The 18,611-nt window shown below is 46.1% G+C and overlaps 2 protein-coding genes across 2 annotated transcripts in view; both read left to right on the top strand.

Moving 5' to 3' along the window:
* The window catches only part of LOC120558637 (synaptophysin-like), a 28,963-nt gene extending 26,709 nt beyond the window's left edge, over positions 1–2,254 (top strand). Inside the window, exon 8 of the mRNA XM_039799720.1 lies at positions 2,082–2,254. The gene's annotated coding sequence lies outside the window, so the exon portion shown is untranslated. The remainder of the gene's footprint in view (positions 1–2,081) is intronic.
* A 7,609-nt stretch (positions 2,255–9,863) lies between these two features.
* Positions 9,864–18,611, top strand: part of pcsk1nl (proprotein convertase subtilisin/kexin type 1 inhibitor, like) — a 22,572-nt gene continuing 13,824 nt past the window's right edge. The window contains exon 1 of the mRNA XM_039799719.1: positions 9,864–10,018. Coding sequence (XP_039655653.1) covers positions 9,965–10,018 — 54 coding nt within the window. The 5' untranslated portion in view covers positions 9,864–9,964. The remainder of the gene's footprint in view (positions 10,019–18,611) is intronic.

Here is an 18,611-nt window from a genome sequence, read left to right as displayed (position 1 = left end):
CATCGTCCTGCTGCCACAAATACTCACTAAAGAGCACCAAATGTGGATTAATCCGCCACTGAAAGTAGTCCCCAAGAAAGTCACTATTTCCTCCTGTTTGAATAAAACTACAGATGTAAACACAAATATGTAGTTTCATCTGCAGTATGTTAGCTGTGTGTTGTGTTTTCTGCAGACAAAGGGTCAGTATGTATGGGACTTTTGATACTGCGGCTTCTCTGCCGTATCACTACCGCGCAGACTCTGTCTCCAAAATTACCAGATGGCAGCGCCTGGATCTGGAAAGATTTTGGCTTCACTTTGTACAATGGGAGGAAGTGGAGACGCTTCATCCAATCTTAAAATACAGGCTGTGGTCAGAAGCTACAATGTGACTCCGCAGACGAATACGAAAGTTAATTTGTCACATTATCGTTTTTGTTTTTATTCATTGGTGGAAAATAGAAAGCGTATTGTAGTTCTTGTTACATTTTTTGTGCTTCAAACTAATATTTTGTACATATTGTTGTTGATAAAATTAACAGTGACTACGTTTACATGCACATAATGTTCCGGTTTTTGCCCTTATTCCTAAAAAGACGATATCCTGACTAAGCTGTTTACATGGCTAATGAATGGGAATATTCTTACTAATATTCCCGTTTACATGCAGCAGTGCAAAATACAATTTTTTCAAAGTTTTCCAGCGGTGGTGGACTGGTTGGACCGTGCGAACACAGCCTCCTTCTTTCATTCCTTCAACCAGATTCTAGAAAAGGTTGACTCATATCCAAAAACCTGTTGATATCCAAGTCTTTGATAATGTATAAAAGTAGCTGTGTTTCTCCTTCTTATCGGGTCTGCAGCCTTGCAAACTGTTGGCTGGTTGGTTTGTGTACAGCAACCACAGCAACGCACAGAGCTGACCATAAACTGCAGTAAAAACCCTGATTGAGACGCATATTCTGAATGCGCTGTGTATATATGTCCAATAGAATGCCTCTAAAACCCAAATAATACCGGAATATCCCACATGTCTTAATCTGAAAATGCTATATTCTGAAAAAGGCCTTATTCTGAATATCTAACCGGAATATGCTGTTTACTAGCCAGGTTGACACCAGACCATTCTCAGCTGTAACCGGGAGAGGGTCTGGGGAAGCTTCATTCACAGCCCATTTCCAAAGGGGCGTCACCAACGGACGCCGCTCAAATGCCTCTGGGCGCCATTGGATAGTCCTTCAACCAATCAGGAACAACGATCAGGGTGATGCTGCGCTTCGGTGGCCGTCATGCTGAGTTGTAAAACCTGCCTCAACGGTTGTGATTGGTGCAGAGCCCCAGCTCGGCATATCCATCTGGGAACTTTCCGTTGGAGAACTTTTGTGAAGGGGCGAAAATCCTGGTTATCTGATTGGATAAACCATCTGTCTATCAGCACCTATAGTTGGTGATAGACGGGTCAAATCAACCAATCAGATCAAACTCTTGCCGAAACCAGTCGGGAGAAGAGCAGAAACATCTTTTCCTCCGAGAAAAGCCTCCAGTGCTGTTTTTTTTAGCTCTTCTTCCAATGAAGGAATACTTTCTAATTCAGATAAAACTCGCTGCGATAGCTACGCTCATCTCCTCCGTGGAAGCCGCCACGTTGTTCAGACCGAACAGTCGCTTCTCGCTGCGTCACACCTAAACCCGCCTCAAAACTCAACGCTGATTGGTCGGTCGTTTGGCGAACGGCTCCAAATTTTCTCTCATCTCAAGATGCCAGACTGATCTGGGAGTAGAAAACTGGAGCTCGCCAGATCAGGACGGTCCCACGAGGCTAGTACTTTGTGGGCAGTTGTGCTAAAGTTTGCTTGCTAACATAACATAAACTGGCTGGCAGACACCTCGCAAATAACCTCAGACTTATCGCCCCCCTAGCGTTGTGGCGGTGAAATGCACCGCGAAGGGTCACGACACCGTAGGAGCGAAGACGTAGCGATGGCGTGGAGCTGACAGCCTTTAGCGTGCATGTAAACGTACTCAGTGATACTTATCTTATATATAAAAGGCTTGACATGACTACGTGTCATATTTACATGATTGTCTTTTCTTCACAGAAAACACCGGAGTAAACCACCAGTGGGTCGCCTGCAAACTACCCACAATGCAACACTCCTGTCTGTCTGCAAAGTCAATGGGGGAGGGGAAGGGAGGGTTAAAAGAGGGATGGGGTTTTAAATGTTCACTATAAATGAATCGATGTGTAAAGGATAAAAAAAAAAAAAAGAGAGTTATAAATAGCAAATGCACAACTTGAACCAAGCGAGCACCAAAACAACAACAACGACAACAACAACAACAACAACTCCGACGAATAGAAACCTTCCGAAACCAAGTGACGATGTTGAAAAGAGTTATTCATATTAATCTGTGGAGAGAATGTATGTTTGTGTTGTATAGATATCACTTTGAACAGATATATATAATATAGACTCTACTGTTTCTTCATGTTTCCTATTGAACCCAATGATCCAACCCCCCCCCCCTCGTTATATACCACCCCCCCCTCCCCTCCCGAGGATCCAACCAAGTCTCACGGCACTTCGTGAAATGGTCATGTTATGTAATCTATTGATACTTGTTCACGTTGGGACGTTTTTTGTCGTTTTTTTTCGTGGTGACCAGCACGAAAATGTAAAATGTAAACTAATGTATTTCAATGGGAGGCATATGTCGTGGTCACAGCACGACTACGGCAGCGAGTAGTTATGAAATGCCGAAAAATCTGAGTAAGGGGATTGGTTGGGGGTGGGAGTGGGTCAAACAATTCAGGACTTTCACGCCAGAGGCCGGGGGTCGCGTCCCGTTATTGTGAGGCGTCCTTTCCCCGTTCGTTGGAGCCATTTAATTGGCAATCAGCGTGTGACGCTGGGGGGTGGAAACGTTTATTTAAATGTGGCCTAATTGCTTCAGCTGTGTTGCGCGCGGTTACGTGTATGATAACGTGGTTGAGATTAAAAGAAGAATTATTATTTTGCTGTTTACTTAAAATAAACGGTTTATATCGGCCATATAATAACCAAATAATACAATAACTAAATAAAAATAAATAAATAATATAATAACGGCCATATCCAACTTTAAGTTTGAACTCTTGGACAAGTTATTCATTGGCAAATGTTTGTTTAAAAACACGCATCTACACCGATGCCACGTGTGAATTACAGACCAAACAAAGGAACAAATGTGCGCCAACACCGTTGTTTTTTTCCTAAACCCCAACCGCCGCCATCGCGTTATTGTCGCGCGTTCCCCTGCGGCCGTGTCCTGGCGTGTGAGGCGTTTGCGTTTGCTCCCTATAGACCAGGGGCCACCAACGCGGTGCCCGCGGGCACCAGGTAGCCCCCAAGGACCACATGAGTAGCCCTCAGGCCTGTTCTAAAAATGAAAATTGAATATTGATATTATCTGTTTCCCACCTTGTTAAGTCATTGTTGATAATTATTGTGAGAAATCATTAACATGATCAGTGTCTTCACATAGATGAGCATCATTAATCATTAATAACCATATATAACTATTAATAATCATATATAACTAAAGGCAAACTGAGCACAGTTATTTCAGAAGAGTGTATCAAACTGGTAGCCCTTCGTATGACTCAATACCCATGAAGTAGCTCTCAGTTTAGAAAAGGTTGGTGACCCCTGCTGTAGACCATTTCGTGCTGGCCACCGTGAAACCCCCCCCCCCACACCGACAAAAACGTCCCCATGAACACGTATCAATAAATTTAAAATAACGTGACCATTTCACGAACTGCCGTGAGACCGGGTGGGATGGATCAGCTTTACATCGGCCAATCACGAAGCTGTTCAGACTGGGTTCACACACCGGACACCAATCAGATCCAAACCAGTGTCAAACTGGAGCCAAAAAAACGACAACCTCTCTGCGTCCGCCCAAACATCACCTCCCAGCTGTTTTGCCGTTTGTCTTGCTGCATGTAAATATCAACACAGGAAGTGATGTCACTCTGGAGACGCAGTAAACCCAGTCTGGACTTCATGGCTTTGTCACAGCCCGATGTGAGTCGCGCATGCTCAGATTTAAACTGTTTACGGCATAACGTGTCTTACTGAAATTTGTGAAATCCGTAAAATAATAAATGTTTCTCTTTACAAATAATAATAATTTCCAAAAAGTTTTAGCTATCTATGATTGTTAGATTGCTAACGTTAGCTCAAAATGCCGTTAGCATCTAGTAGGCTACTTGATTGCTAACATTAGCTCAAAATGCCGTTAGAATCTAGTAGGCTGCTTGATTGCTAACGTTAGCACAAAACGCCGTTAGCATCTTAGCTAGCAGTCATTTAAAAAACGTTTAAGCTAGTGCCCTAAATATAGGGCACTAGTTTTAGCTATCTATGATTGTTTGATTGCTAAAGTTAGCTCAAAACCATAGACAGTATATCGGAGGCTACTTGTCGCAAAGTGACGCATGCACAACTCACATCGGGCAGTGACAACTTCATGGTGGTGGCGGCTGGAAACTGGATCCAAAATGGCTCCCGTCATTGCAGTTTGTGTGTTTGATTAACGGGCAGTCTGTTACATTCCTGCTGCACCTCTCAGATCACAGCGACTGTGGAGGGCAGAAAACGTCCGTCTGAATATGATTATTATGATTTATTGTGACTTATTAATACTTTTTATTGTACACTTTGTTATATCATTATTATTATTATTGATAATTGACAGAGAGGAGGCTACATCGAACAAATAAATGCAACTTTTGAAAATAAGTTAGCATAGCGTGTTAGCTGTTGACAGATTTAGTCAAAGAGGTACAAAATGTCCTACCTACAGTTGCAAAATTCTACGAATATTCAAGGTGGAAACTTTCCACGGGGAATTATCGGGACTAAAGCTCCGGCTGTATTAAATACAAACCATAAGAAACAGACCTTTCACCGTCATAAGCAGACCGAACTGTAAACTTTCTAATAGAAATGACAAATCAGCTTTAAATGAATGAGTCGGCTTATTAAACATCGTATTGAACTTACAAAAAACCGAGACCGAGACCGAAAACCAACCTGTATCTTCTGCCAGGTTTCTGTGTGTCAGTTAGTTCGAAGTAATTTGATGAAACTAGGGGTTTCACGATTTAGATTATATATCGAAAATTTATCGAAATGAGGAGCAGGATGGTGAGTCCCAACCACCCATTCTTTCACACCTAGCTACCTACTATGCCACAACCAAAGAAAAAAACACACACACACAAAGCAAAAAGCATGGCGGGTGGTAGCCTTTAGCTAAAAACACAGTGTAACGTTAGCTTAGCAACAAAAGCCCTACAGCTAAAGACACAGTGTAGCGTTAGCTTAGCGGCTATGCCTCACGTGCCACTTCATGAACCTACAACTTCCTAGTCTCTGTTGCCTTTCCCTCATGCCACCTTGTGCCTTAACCGTTCGCTGTGCCACCTTTAAAACCTGGGGCCATTACTTTCCTTCAGCGGCTGCACTACTACTTTTATATAAAGTGTCATTCGTTTATGCTTTCACTGTGCCTTTCTAAAGACTGTGTTTACGCAGTGTCTACTGACTGGTGCCTGTCTCTAAAGACGAGTTACCGTTGTTGCTTCATGCTAGCCTACCTAGACACAGTGTAGCGTCGTTCATCTTCCTTATAACTGCTGTAAAACACAGTGTACCTTCCGTTGTGCTTTGTAGCCTGCTACTAAAGACGGGGTAAAGTCTGGTGCTGCCTGTGCCTGCTAACTTGCTGGGTGCTACTTGTCGTTCGCGTGCTGTCTAGATTGTCACTCTTTTCTATGGCCACTGCAGGGTCAAGATGAGGAGAAACAACAGAACGCCTCCTCCACTTCACTAAGTCACCCGTGGCGGTGTGGGCCCTCCATTAGGGGATTCTGGCAACAAAAAAAACGAAGGAAAGGGTGTGGGCTCAACAAGACCCATGAAGCGTACATGGCCCGTTAACAGCGATGCGTTAATTCAGCCTCGTAACCTGAGACTGATGTTGCAAGTACTTTCTGCCCTCTAGTGCCCTCATTGTAGCATTGTCACCTGCTGGTGCGGGCACTGTGAGACCAAGCTGTGTCCCACTGGTTGGCGATAAGTCCCATGCAGCTCAGTCCTTGTGTGGCCACGGGTTCGTCCTTATTTGTGGCGCTGTCCTTCCCGTCCATGTCTCCTCTTATATATTCAGCTGTAAAGGCCTTAAATGGCCCAAAAAATAATCTTTTAAAAAAACGAAAATTGAGTCCAACCGTGACCTTAAAGTGAAGTCGGGGTCCACCATTGTGTCAAGAATCGCTTCCACTAAAAGAACCACATGCTATCTGTGTCCCAATCACTCCTTCCATCCCAAGTTTCCCGGGCTCCCTCAACTCTTATGTGTGTCCCCATCTTAAAGGCTTAGTGGGCAGGGTTTGTTTATGTATTTATTTGTTTATCTGTCTCCCTCTCCATCCCAACAGCAGCTGCCATGAGCTGTTTCAAGTTGTGGAGCCTGAAAAATACATGCTTTATGTTTTTCTTTGTGTCCTTCTTCTTCGGGGGAAAGGAGGCGTGTGTCTGGTCCTCTTCCCTCATGTGTGTTTCTCGTGTTGTGTGTGATCAGTGTGATTCCTGTTCTCCTGTGTGTGTGGTGTGTGTGTGTGTGTCCATGGCTTCTCTCCTCTTTGGTTTTTTTCTGTTTTTTTTGTATGTGTGTATGTTTGTGTGTATGTGTATGTATGTGTGTGTGTCTGTGTGTGTGTGTGTGTGTGTCTGTCTGTGTGTGTGTGTGTGTGTGTGTGTGTGTCATTACCTGTCCATATTTTTTTTTTACCCTTTTCTCTTCATCACTCTTTCCTTTCTCTACTGTATTTTTTCTTCCGTTTTACTATCTTTATTTCTTTTCTTTATCCTATCTTCTTTTTTCTTCTTCTCTTCCTCCTCTTTCTCTTTCTTTCTTTCTTCTCCTCTCCTCTCTCCTCCTCCTCTCACACCCATGCTTGCTTCTGTGTGTGTGTGTCCATGCTTTGCGTGGTGTGTGTGTGTATGTGTGTGTGTGTGTGTGTGTGTGCTGGGGGCCACTGTGTGTTGTGCTGTCGTCGTCTGTTCGTCCGTGTCTGGCTGTGGTTTGTGGTGCTGTGTGTCTCCCCTCCTTCGTTCCACATTATGCTGTGTATTCGTATGTGCTGGGTGGTTGTCTTGGTGTCTACCCATTTGGCAGGAGCAGGAGCAGTGCCAAGCGCCTTCCTCTCATCTTCCTCTCTTCCCTTTCCTCCACTCTCCAGTCGTCTCCTCCTTTCCTCCTCATTCTCTCTGTCGGATGTTTCCTGGCCTTCCTTCCTTCCTCTCTCCTCCCTCTCTCCTCCTCCACCCTCTGCCCTAGGGTTCTCCCTGATTCCATCTCCTTCCTTCCTCTCCTCTTCTCACTCATCTCCTCCCTCTCTCCTCCTCACGTCCTCCCTCTGCCCTCTTTCTCTTCCATTCTCCTCTCCTCTCCTCCCCTCTTCTCCTCATCCTCCTCCTCCTCTCCCTCCATCCTCCCTCTCCCCCTCTTCTCCCTCCCCTCCCTCCTCCTCTCCCCTCTTCTCACTCATCTCCTCCCTCTCTCCTCTTCTCACTCATCTCCTCCCTCTCTTCCCTCCCTCCGTCCTCCCTCTCTCGTCCCTCTCTTCTCCCTCTCCATCCTCCTCTTCTCTCACTCACCCTCCTCCCTCTCCTCCCCTCCTCATCCTCCTCTCTCGTCCCTCTCTTCTCCCTCTCCATCCTCTCCTCTTCTCACTCATCTCCTCCCTCTCTCCTCTCCCTCCACCCTCCCTCTCTCTCCTCCTCTCTTCTCCCTCTCCATCCTCCCCTCTTCTCCCCCTCCTCTCCTCCCTCTCCTCCTCCCTCTCTCCTCTTCTCACTCATCTCCTCCCTCTCTCCTCTTTCCTCCATCCGCCCTCCCTCTCTTCTCCCTCCATCCTCCCTCTCTTCCTCCCTCCCCCTCCCTCCTTCTCCCCTCCATCCTCCCCTTCCTCCCTCCTCCCTCCCTCTCCCTCCCTCCTCCCCTCTCCTCCCTCCATCCTCCTCTTTTCCTCCTCCTCTTCCCCTCCTCCTCCTCCCTCTCCTCCTCTCCTCCTCCCTCTTCCTCCCTCCCTCCCTCCCCTCTCCCTCTCCCTCCATCCTCCCCTTCCTTCCATCCTCCCTCCTCTCCATCCTTCCTTTCCCTCTCCCTCCTCTTCTCCTCCCTCTCCCTCTTCCCTCCTCCCTCTCCCTCCTCCCTCTTCCTCCATCCTCCCTCTCTCCTCCCTCTTCCTCCTCCCTCCCTTCCTTCCTCCTCTCCTCCCTCTCTCCTCCCTCCATCCTCCCCTCTTCCTTCCCTCCTCCTCCCTCCCTCCACTCCTCTCCTCCCCTCTCACCTCTCTCCCCTCCCTCCCTCTTCCTCCCTCTTCCTCCTCCCCTCTCTCCTCTCCCTCCTCCCCCCTCCCCCTCTTCCTCCTTTCCTCCTCCTTCCCTCCCTCTTCCTCCTCCCTCTCCTCTCCTCCATCCTCCCTCTTCCTCCTCTCCTCTCCTCCCTCCATCCTCCCCCTCTTCTCCTCCCTCCCTCCCTCCATTCCTCTCTTCCCTCTCCTCTCTCCTTCTCCTTCCTCCTCCCCTCTTTCTCCATCCTCCCCCCTCCCCTCTCTCCCTCTCCTCCTCTCCTCCCTCTCTCCTTCCTCCTCCTTCCTCCTCCTCCTCCCTCTCCTCCCCTCCTCCCTCTCTTCCCTCCTCCTCCTCCTCCCCTTCCTCCTTCCATCCACTCCTCCTCTTCCTCCCTCCTTCCTCTCCTCCTCTCTCTCCCTCTCTCCTCCTCTCCTCCTTTCACCCCTTCTCCCTTCTCCTGTCCCCTCTTCTCCACTCCTCACTTTCCTCTTGTCCACTCCTCCTCTCTCCATTTCTCCTCCCTCTTTTCCTTCTTATTTGCATCTCTTCCTCTTTTCCTTCCCTTCCTTGTCTCCCTCTCTCCTCCATTTTATCTTCCTTCTCTTCCTTCTTCTGCCTCCCTCTCTTTATCTTCCTCTTCCTCCCTCCACTCTTTCTCCTATCTCCATCCTTCTCCCTCCTCCTTTCCTTTTCTTCTTCCTTATCGGCCATTCCCTTTTATTCCTTCCATTCACTCCATGACCTTCCTTCCTACTGTGGTTTGTGTCCACCCTGTCCCTCCCTCTCTCCTTGTGTCCATGCCTTCTCCCTCTCTCTCTCCTTGTGTCCTTGCCTTCTCCATCTCTCTCCTTGTGTCCTTGCCTTCTCCATCTCTCTCCTTGTGTCCTTGCCTTCTCTCTCTCTCTCCTTGTGTCCTTGCCTTCTCCCTCTCTCTCTCCTTGTGTCCTTGCCTTCTCCCTCTCTCTCTCCTTGTGTCCTTGCCTTCTCCCTCTCTCTCTCTCCTTGTGTCCTTGCCTTCTCCCTCTCTCTCCTTGTGTCCCTTCTCTCTCTCTCCTTGTGTCCTTGCCTTCTCCATCTCTCTCCTTGTGTCTGTGCCTTCTCCCTCTCTCTCTCCTTGTGTCCTTGCCTTCTCCGCTCTCCTTGTGTCCTTGCCTTCTCCCTCTCTCTCCTTGTGTCCTTGCCTTCTCCCTCTCTCTCTCCTTGTGTCCTTGCCTTCTCCCTCTCTCTCTCCTTGTGTCCTTGCCTTCTCTCTCTCTCTCTCCTTGTGTCCTTGCCTTCTCCCTCTCTCTCTCTCTCTCCCCCTCCCTCTCTCCCTCTCTCTCTCCCTCTCTCTCTCTCTCTCTCTCTCTCCTTGAGGTCTTGCCTTCTCCCTGGTGCTCCTATCTCATCCATTGGCTCTCCTCTCCCTCTCTCCTCCCCCTTGTAATTTTTTTTCTCCTTCCTCTCTTTCCTCATCTGTTCAATACCTCTCGCCCCCTCTCCTTCGTCATCGCTCCTCCCCCTCCCTCTCCCTCTCTCTGTTATCAGATGAGTCAGTGTGTGTTTGTGTGTGTGTTCAGTCAGTCAGTAGCATGGCGTCTCTCAGGCTCCTGCTGCTCAGCACCGCGCTGATCCACACCGCCCAGGTAAGGACCAGAAACCCAGACATCAAATAAACAGACAGACAGACAGAGAGAGAGAGAGAGAGGGTTGGATAGAGACAGAGAGAGGAAGATAGAGAGAGATATATGTGTGTCCCATGTGTGTCGTATGTGCTGATTTATCGTTGTGGTGCAGAATGAGGTCGCTGTTGTTTATCGTATACCTTTTTGTCAACGCAGTTACATCACAGGTGTGTGTGTGTGTGTGTGTGTGTGTGTGTGTGTGTGTGTGTGTGTGTGTGTGTGTGTGCATGTGTGTGTGCATGTGTGTGTACGTGTTGCATCTGCTTTTATAGCTGTTCCAGTTTCCATTTGACCTATTAATGTATTGATTAGGTTAGTAAGTGCAGAGAGAAACAGGATGTGGGTTGTGTGTGTGTGTGTGTGTGTGTGTGTGTGTGTGTGTGTGTGTGTGTAGACAGACGCTGTGACCAAAGGAACATTTCGTTTCTGTCACCATAGCGACAGGAGACGGTAATCCACAGCAACAGCGCCACATATGACACAGGTTATAGCAGGTCTCCTGACACCTGACTGCTGCTCTGCGTGTGTGTGTGTGTGTGTGTGTGACCTCGTTTATCTATCTTTGTGAGGACTACTTTTAGTTTCAGAGGACGTGCGCACAAAACAGGCTGTTGGAGGTTTAGATGTGTTTATATACATCAAAATCACAATTTGAAAGTTTTATTTTCATTATTAACTAAATTAACTTAAAAATATTTTTTTTTTTACATTGCCTGATTCAAAGTTAAGGCTTGCAAATGTTGATTTCCACCGCTATAGAGTTTGAAAAATCTAATTTCAGTCTGTATGTTCATGTACAATGAGTAGTGTTTACATGCACAGCAGTGTATACAACGCATTCAGAATCTGTGTCTCAACAGCTACTGCTACAGTATCCTAGAGCGCTATGTGGAGAGGTGCTAACGGGATAGATAAAACAAAGTGGTGGAGCAAAGAGCTAGAGAAAGAACAGAGAGAGAGAGAGAGAGAGAGAGAGAGAGAGAGACAGTGGTGCTAATGTTAGATAAAACGTAATATTTTTATTTGTAATCTTGTGCATGTGTGTGTGTGCTGCTGTGTGTGTGTGTGTGTGTGTGTGTGTGTGTGTGTGTGTGTGTGTGTGTGTGCTGCTGTGTGTGTGTGTGTGTGTGTGTGTGTGTGTGTGTGTGTCCCTGTGTGTGTAACAAGCATAGTGTGTGTGCGCTGTGCACGAGCCTAGGAGCATTTTACTAATGCTCTGTTAAAATAACAATGAAATGCTGCGTTATTGACTTTAGACCAGGTTTTTGTTGGTCAATGGGGCGATCACTTCCCGCTGCCTCAAGATAGCAATACGCCCAGAATGCACCTGAACACACCTCCCTGTCAGACCAGCACACCCAGAATGCACCTGAACACACCTCCCTGTAAGACCAGCACGCCCAGAATGCACCTGAACACACCTCCCTCCCCAAAGAGAGAGAATGATGGGGAAAATATTATTTTATCATCGGAGAAAGATGGAGGTTTTGGTTTCGTATTATACCCAAAATTCAATTAAAGTAGAGAACCGAGCTTTTGTTGTACTTGCAAAGTGCATTGTATGGAATCATCTGTGTTATTTTTTAGGTAATCCAAACTAGGTATAGTTAAAAAGAAACCCATATTTCTGATTTAGACATTTAAACAACACATGAGTTAGACACGAGTCACATATCACAGTATAAATGAGCTTTAACTGCTGCTGTGGCTGTTAATTTAAAATTAATAATCAAATTTTCGTTTGATCTGTTAGATTTTAAATCATCACTAGTTTCATTCAGACAAAATTTTTTTGAACGGCTGCTTGTGTTCAGACAAGATTTAACATTCGACAAGTTTTGCGGTAACACTTCACTTGAAGGTATCTACATAAGAGTGATATTATTAGATAGCCTGACAAGCATCAGACCCACATCCAGATGTTGAGGTCTTGGGAACTCACCATTGACGGAGCTCAATCCGAGGGGGGCGGGATAAACGGTTGTCTTTCAAATTCCCTCTGCACGTAATAGGATAGCGTTACAACCAATCAGAGCAACGAAGAAGGTAGCGGAGCTAGTTGATAGATTAAATTTTAAACTTTTGCCGTATCCGGTCGGCAAAACTCCGAACACATCTTCCCTTTTTTAGGAATGACTTCAGTGCCGTTCTTTGTTCTTTTCTCAAAGAAAAGCTGAACTCCAAGTCTTCCAGATGACCGATGTTCACCAGCAGCAGCAGCAGCCATAAGCCCCGCCCACCCACTCTATACACGATGTGATTGGCCTGACCAGATTTTGGTTTTTCCAGCTCGCAAGTCAACGGAGAGTGCCTAAAGAGTGCATTTTTATTAATAAGGGAAAAACTTCCACTAATGAACCCTGACAAAGCACACCTGTGAAGGTAAAACCATTTCAGGTGACTACCTCATGAAGCTCATTGAGAGAACACCAAGGGTTTGCAGAGTTATCAAAAAAAGCAAAGGGTGGCTACTTTGAAGAATCTAAAATATAAGACATGTTTTCAGTTATTTCACACTTTTTTGTTAAGTACATAATTCCATATGTGTTCATTCATAGTTTTGATGCCTTCAGTGAGAATCTACAATGTAAATAGTCATGAAAATAAAAAAGGAAACACATTGAATGAGAAGGTGTGTCCAAACTTTTGGCCTGTACCAGTACCTTCAAGTAAAGTGTAACCAGTTTTGCTTCAAATGTAAAATAAAGAAAAGGTTTTGTAGATAAAACAACGGTTATATATTTCTCAAAATATATGCAGGCATCATGTCGGCACTAGTGCGGAAACATTTCTATCGTACCCAGCTGCAATTTCTGTAGAAACAGACTGAGTCATCAGGAAGTCAGACAGAGTGATGGTCCTCAGAGGACTCATTACCTCCTCCTCCTCCTCCGCTGATATAAGCCTCCCCGTGTGCATCATAAATCTGTGCTGATGCAGTCGGTGAGATATTACGGTGGTAAATCACCTTGTGTCGGAGCAGCTGCCTCTGTTTCTCACGGACAAACACAAAATCACCTCAGCAGGAAATTAAACCCGCATGGATTCGCTTCTGCAGCTCAGATACAGTATACGTTAAACCAGGGGTCTTCAACGTTTTTAAAGCCAAGGACCCCCTAACTGAAAGAGAGATGGATCAGGGACCCTCTTATACATACAGTACAGGCCAAACGTTTGGACACACCTTCTCATTCAATGTGTTCCCTTTTTATTTTCATGACTATTTACATTGTAGATTCTCACTGAAGGCATCAAAACTATGAATGAACACATATGGAATTATGTACTTAACAAAAAAGTGTGAAATAACTGAAAACATGTCTTATATTTTAGATTCTTTTCAGGTGGCACCCTCTTCTTTTTTATTAATAAGGGAAATAATTCCACTAATTAACCCTGACAAAGCACACCTGTGAAGGTAAAACCATTTCAGGTGACTACCTCATGAAGCTCATTGAGAGAACACCAAGGGTTTGCAGAGTTATCAAAAAAAGCAAAGGGTGGCTACTTTGAAGAATCTAAAATATAAGACATGTTTTCAGTTATTTCACACTTTTTGTTAAGTACATAATTCCATATGTGTTCATTCATAGTTTTGATGCCTTCAGTGAGAATCTACAATGTAAATAGTCATGAAAATAAAGAAACACATTGAATGAGAAGGTGTGTCCAAACTTTTGGCCTGTACTGTATATTGTATAAAATGAAGTTGCATATTAAATTGAACCTACAATAACATGTGGGCAGCCTAAAGCCTTTATATATATATATATATATATATATATATATATATATATATATATGTATATATATATATATATATATATATATATATACACCTTTTTTGCATGGAATACTAAGCGTTTAAAATGTAAAACAAATGTTGCCTTATGAATGTTTTCATTTTAAATGTGTTTAAATGTGGCACAGTGAATCCTCAGGATTAACTGTATCTGTGGATGGCTACCTCAGTGACTAGGCCAGTAAGCCTATCATGTGGAGTATTAATATTTGCTAATAATATGTTGGATTCATTGAAAAAAAAAAAACTAAAATTAACAATAATTTGGAGGCCCCCTTGCATTGACTCTGAGGACCCCCTAGGGGTCCTGGACCCCCTGTTGAAGATCCCTGCATTAAAGGATCATCGCAGCTCAGATGATGAGAAATGTAACAAAGTTCAAAGCCGGCTGGTTGAACTAAACGTCCACGATAGATGCCGTGTCTTCTGCTACTAAAGATAAGATACATAGATTAGATTAGATTACATTATACTTTATTCATCCCACAATGGGGAAATTCACTTATTACAGCAGCAGTTTATCCACAACAAAAACAAACCAACAAACAACCAAACAAACAACAGGCAAACAACAGACAATGTGCAAAAAACACTGAATGAATGTAAAGGGGCATTATATAAAAAGTATTTAAGTAAAGTGAGGTGGCCATAGTGCAAAAAAAAAAATACTGTAATATAAGTAAGTAATTGACGTGAAATTAGATTGAAAAATATGTAATTACATAACAGCAAAAGTAATTAACCATAATATAAATGATATTTAAGTGTGACCATAATATAAATAATATTGAAAAGTAAGTACTTGGAATGGAAAAAATATATATAAATACAGATGGAAAAAATATAAATACAGATGGAAAAATATAAATATAGAAAATAACAACAAATATATACAAGAGCCATGCTGAGTGGTGGGTGATTGAGGCAGGACCCGAGAAAAAAACTACAACTACAAAGATTCTGGTGGTTTAGCTGAACTAATCTAGAGTATAGTAAATATAGTCCGTTTCTGGACGCGATATATGTCAAACTCGAGGCCCGCGGGCCAAATCCGGGCCCTTGCTAATTTTGATCCGGTCCCTTATATACATTTATTTATTAGTATCACAGTACTTTTTGGCCCACCTACTTTTTGTCACTTCTCACAGTGTTTTGTTCAACATTTTTGATTGTTTTTCCAAACGTTTTTGGCATTTGCTGGTTCATTTTCTTTGACATTTTTGCAGACCAAACTGTGAGTGAGAAGCCTATATGAGACGTGCAGTAATACAGTCAAAGATATTTGACTTTTCCCCATGACATAAAAGCAATACACTATGTCTGGCCCCTTGATGTGATTCTCACTTACTAGTGTGGCCCTCAGGGAAGCTGAGTTTGACCCCCCCTGTGATATTTGGACAGTCACGGTGATGAATGTGTTGTTCAGACTCACCACTCAGACCGCATTAACAGTTGTATGAATGTATATTTTAACAGATGTTGTCCAAAGAATTGATTAACAGTTTTTCGAATTGCAAAATTCCTGCTCCGACAACCTTTGTTGGCCACGGAGGTTGGTTTTGGTAGATTAAAGAGGTCCACGTTGGTGCTTTTTCCCCGATGTTTTATTTGTTGCTTTTGTCGGCATTTTAGTTGTTTTTTTTAAAACGTTTTCAGAAGTTTAACAACCGAGCAGCTTTGTATGAGAGCATTTTATATAAGAGGCCTAACAGAAAACGTTCGGTTTTCTCACTGTGGGTACACATATAATTTCCATTTTTTAATTACGGGACAAAGTCCGTCTGTGGGTTGCTGGGGGTGGCAGTAGCTCAGCCAGTAGGGTTGCTGGTTCAAGTCCCCATACGGACCAAAGTATGGTGGTGGACTGGTAGCTGGAGAGGTGCCAGTTCACCTCCTGGGCACTGCCAAGGTGCTCTTGGGCAAGGCAGCTCCATTTAGTGCAGGGATCTTCAACAGGGGGTCCTCAGAGTCAATGCAAGGGGGCCTTCAAATTATTGTTAATTTTAGTTCTGTGAATCCATTATATTATTAGCAAATATGAATCCCCACATGATAGGCTTACTGGCCTATGTAAGGTAGTCACTAAGGTAGCCATCAGGATTCACTGTGCCACATGTATGGTTTAAAATCAAAATCTTTTTACATTTTAAACACTTAGTATTCCATGCACAAAAGGTATGTATAAAGGCTTTAGATTGCCCACATGTTATTGTAGATTCAGTTTAATATGCGACTTCATTTTATACATTATATGTAGTAGGGGGTCCCTGATCCATCTCTCTTTCAGATAGGGGGTCCTTGGCTTTAAAAACGTTGAAGACCCCTGGTTTAGTGCATGTATAGGTAGGCTACTGAGCATGTGTGTGTATTTCAGGCCTGTTTGTAATGTGTGTAATAACAACAACAGAGTGAAAACATTGTCCTCTTGTGGGATTAATAAAGTATAAATTACTACTTGGCAGTTGTTGAGGGTAATGTGGCAGAAGTAGATGTCTGGGTTGAAAGTGATGGATGATGATCAGCTAAAAGGAAGCCTGGGCCCACCAAAAGGTACCGGGTGGTGCATGGCCGACTCACCGCTCAGACTGCCGACTCACCGCTCAGACTGCCGACTCACCGCTGCCGACTCACCGCTCAGACTGCCGACTCACCGCTCAGACTGCCGACTCACCGGCCAGAACCACCCAACTGCACTCACCGCACACCGCCAACTCGACTCACCGCTCAGCTGCCACCAACGCCAGACTGCCGACTCAACACCATACATCACTCACGACTCAACCAACCACTCACCCAACACACTCAACCACGCACTCCACACAACACCACCCCAACTGCCAACTCACCGCCAGACTACACCACCGCCAACTGCCGACTCACAGACTGCCGATCACCCTCAACTGCCGACCCACCCCTCAGACTGCCATCACCGGCCAGACTGCCGACCACCGTCACATCCTCAGACTGCCGACTCACCGCTACCCGACACCGCTCAACGGACGACCCAACTGGACTCACGAGACTGCGACTCCCCTGCTGCCTCACCCTCAGACTGCCACTCACATCAGACTGCCGACTCACCAACTGCCGACTCACCTAGACTGCCGACTCACCGCTCAGACGACGACTCACCGCCAGCTGCCACCGCTCAGACTGCTCACCCTAGACGCCGACTCACCGCACTGCCACTACAACCCGGCCAACTGCCGGCTCACGCTCAACTGCCGACTCACCGCTCAGACTGCCGACCACCCAGCCCCACCCCCCACCGCCAACTGCCACGCACCAGACTGCCGACTCACTCAGACTGCCGACTCACCGCTCAGACTGCCGACTCACCGCTCAGACTGCCGACTCACCCACCAGACGCCCTCACCGCAGACTGCCACTCACCGTCAACTGCACACTACCACCAACACTAACCAGACTGCCGACTACCCAACTACACTCACCGCCAGACTGCCGACTCACCGCTCAACTGCAACCAACCACCAGACTGCCGACTCACCGCCAACCAACTCACTCAGACTGACGACTCACCGCCAACACTCACTCAACTGAACCACCAGACTGCCACTCACCTCAGACTGCCGACTACCCTCAGACTGCCGACTCACCGCTCAGACTGCCGACCAATAACTGCCGACTCACCGCTAGACTGACATCACCACTAGACTGCCGACTCAACTCGACTCAATCACCAGACTCCACTCAGACTGCCGACTCAACCGCTAGACTGCCGACTCCACCAGACTGCCACTCACTCAGACTGCCGAACCCACCAGACTGACGACTCCACCGCCAGACTGCCGACTCACCAGACTGCCACTCACCCAGACTGCCGACTCACCCCAGACTGCCGACTCACGGATCAGACTGCCGGCTCAGACTGCCGGCTCACCGCTCAGACTGCCGACTCACCGCTCAGACTGCCGACTCACCGTTCAGACTGCCGACTCACGGTTCAGACTGCCGACTCACCGCTCAGACTGCCGACTCACCGCTCAGACTGCCGACTCACCGCTCAGACTGCCGACTCACCGCTCAGACTGCCGACTCACCGCTCAGACTGCCGACTCACCGCTCAGACTGCCGACTCACCGCTCAGACTGCCGACTCACCGCTCAGACTGCCGACTCACCGCTCAGACTGCGACTCACCGTCAAGCCACTCACTCTTCAGACTGCCACTACCTTCAAACCACAACTATCACCGTCAGACTGCCGACTCACCGGTCAGACTGCCGACTCACCGGTCAGACTGCCGACTCACCGGTCAGACTGCCGACTCACTCTTCAGACTGCCGACTCACTCTTCAGACTGACGACTCACCGCTCAGACTGACGACTCACCGCTCAGACTGACGACTCACGGTTCAGACTGCCGACTCACTGTAACCATATGTAACCATAAATAAAAGAACTCCAGTTGATAGATTAAGAGAAGACAGGTTTGATACGGACCTGATCGGCCCGAAGCTTCAGACAGGAAGCACTCTGATAATCATCTCTCAAACACACAATCACATTACTGAGGCAGAGAACAGCTGCCATGGTAACAGCACATCTCCCTGGACACCGACAGCACGCACACACACACACACACACTGACACACACACACGAACAGACACACACACGAACAGACACACACACACACACAGACACACACGAACAGACACACACACACACACACACACACACACTGACACAAACAGACACACACACACACACACACACACACACAAACACTGA

Source organism: Perca fluviatilis, chromosome 5 (assembly GCF_010015445.1).
Source record: "Perca fluviatilis chromosome 5, GENO_Pfluv_1.0, whole genome shotgun sequence".
Taxonomy (NCBI): domain Eukaryota; kingdom Metazoa; phylum Chordata; class Actinopteri; order Perciformes; family Percidae; genus Perca; species Perca fluviatilis.
The sequence above is the reverse complement of the archived record's forward strand: the minus strand, read 5'-3'. Positions and strand labels throughout refer to the sequence as shown.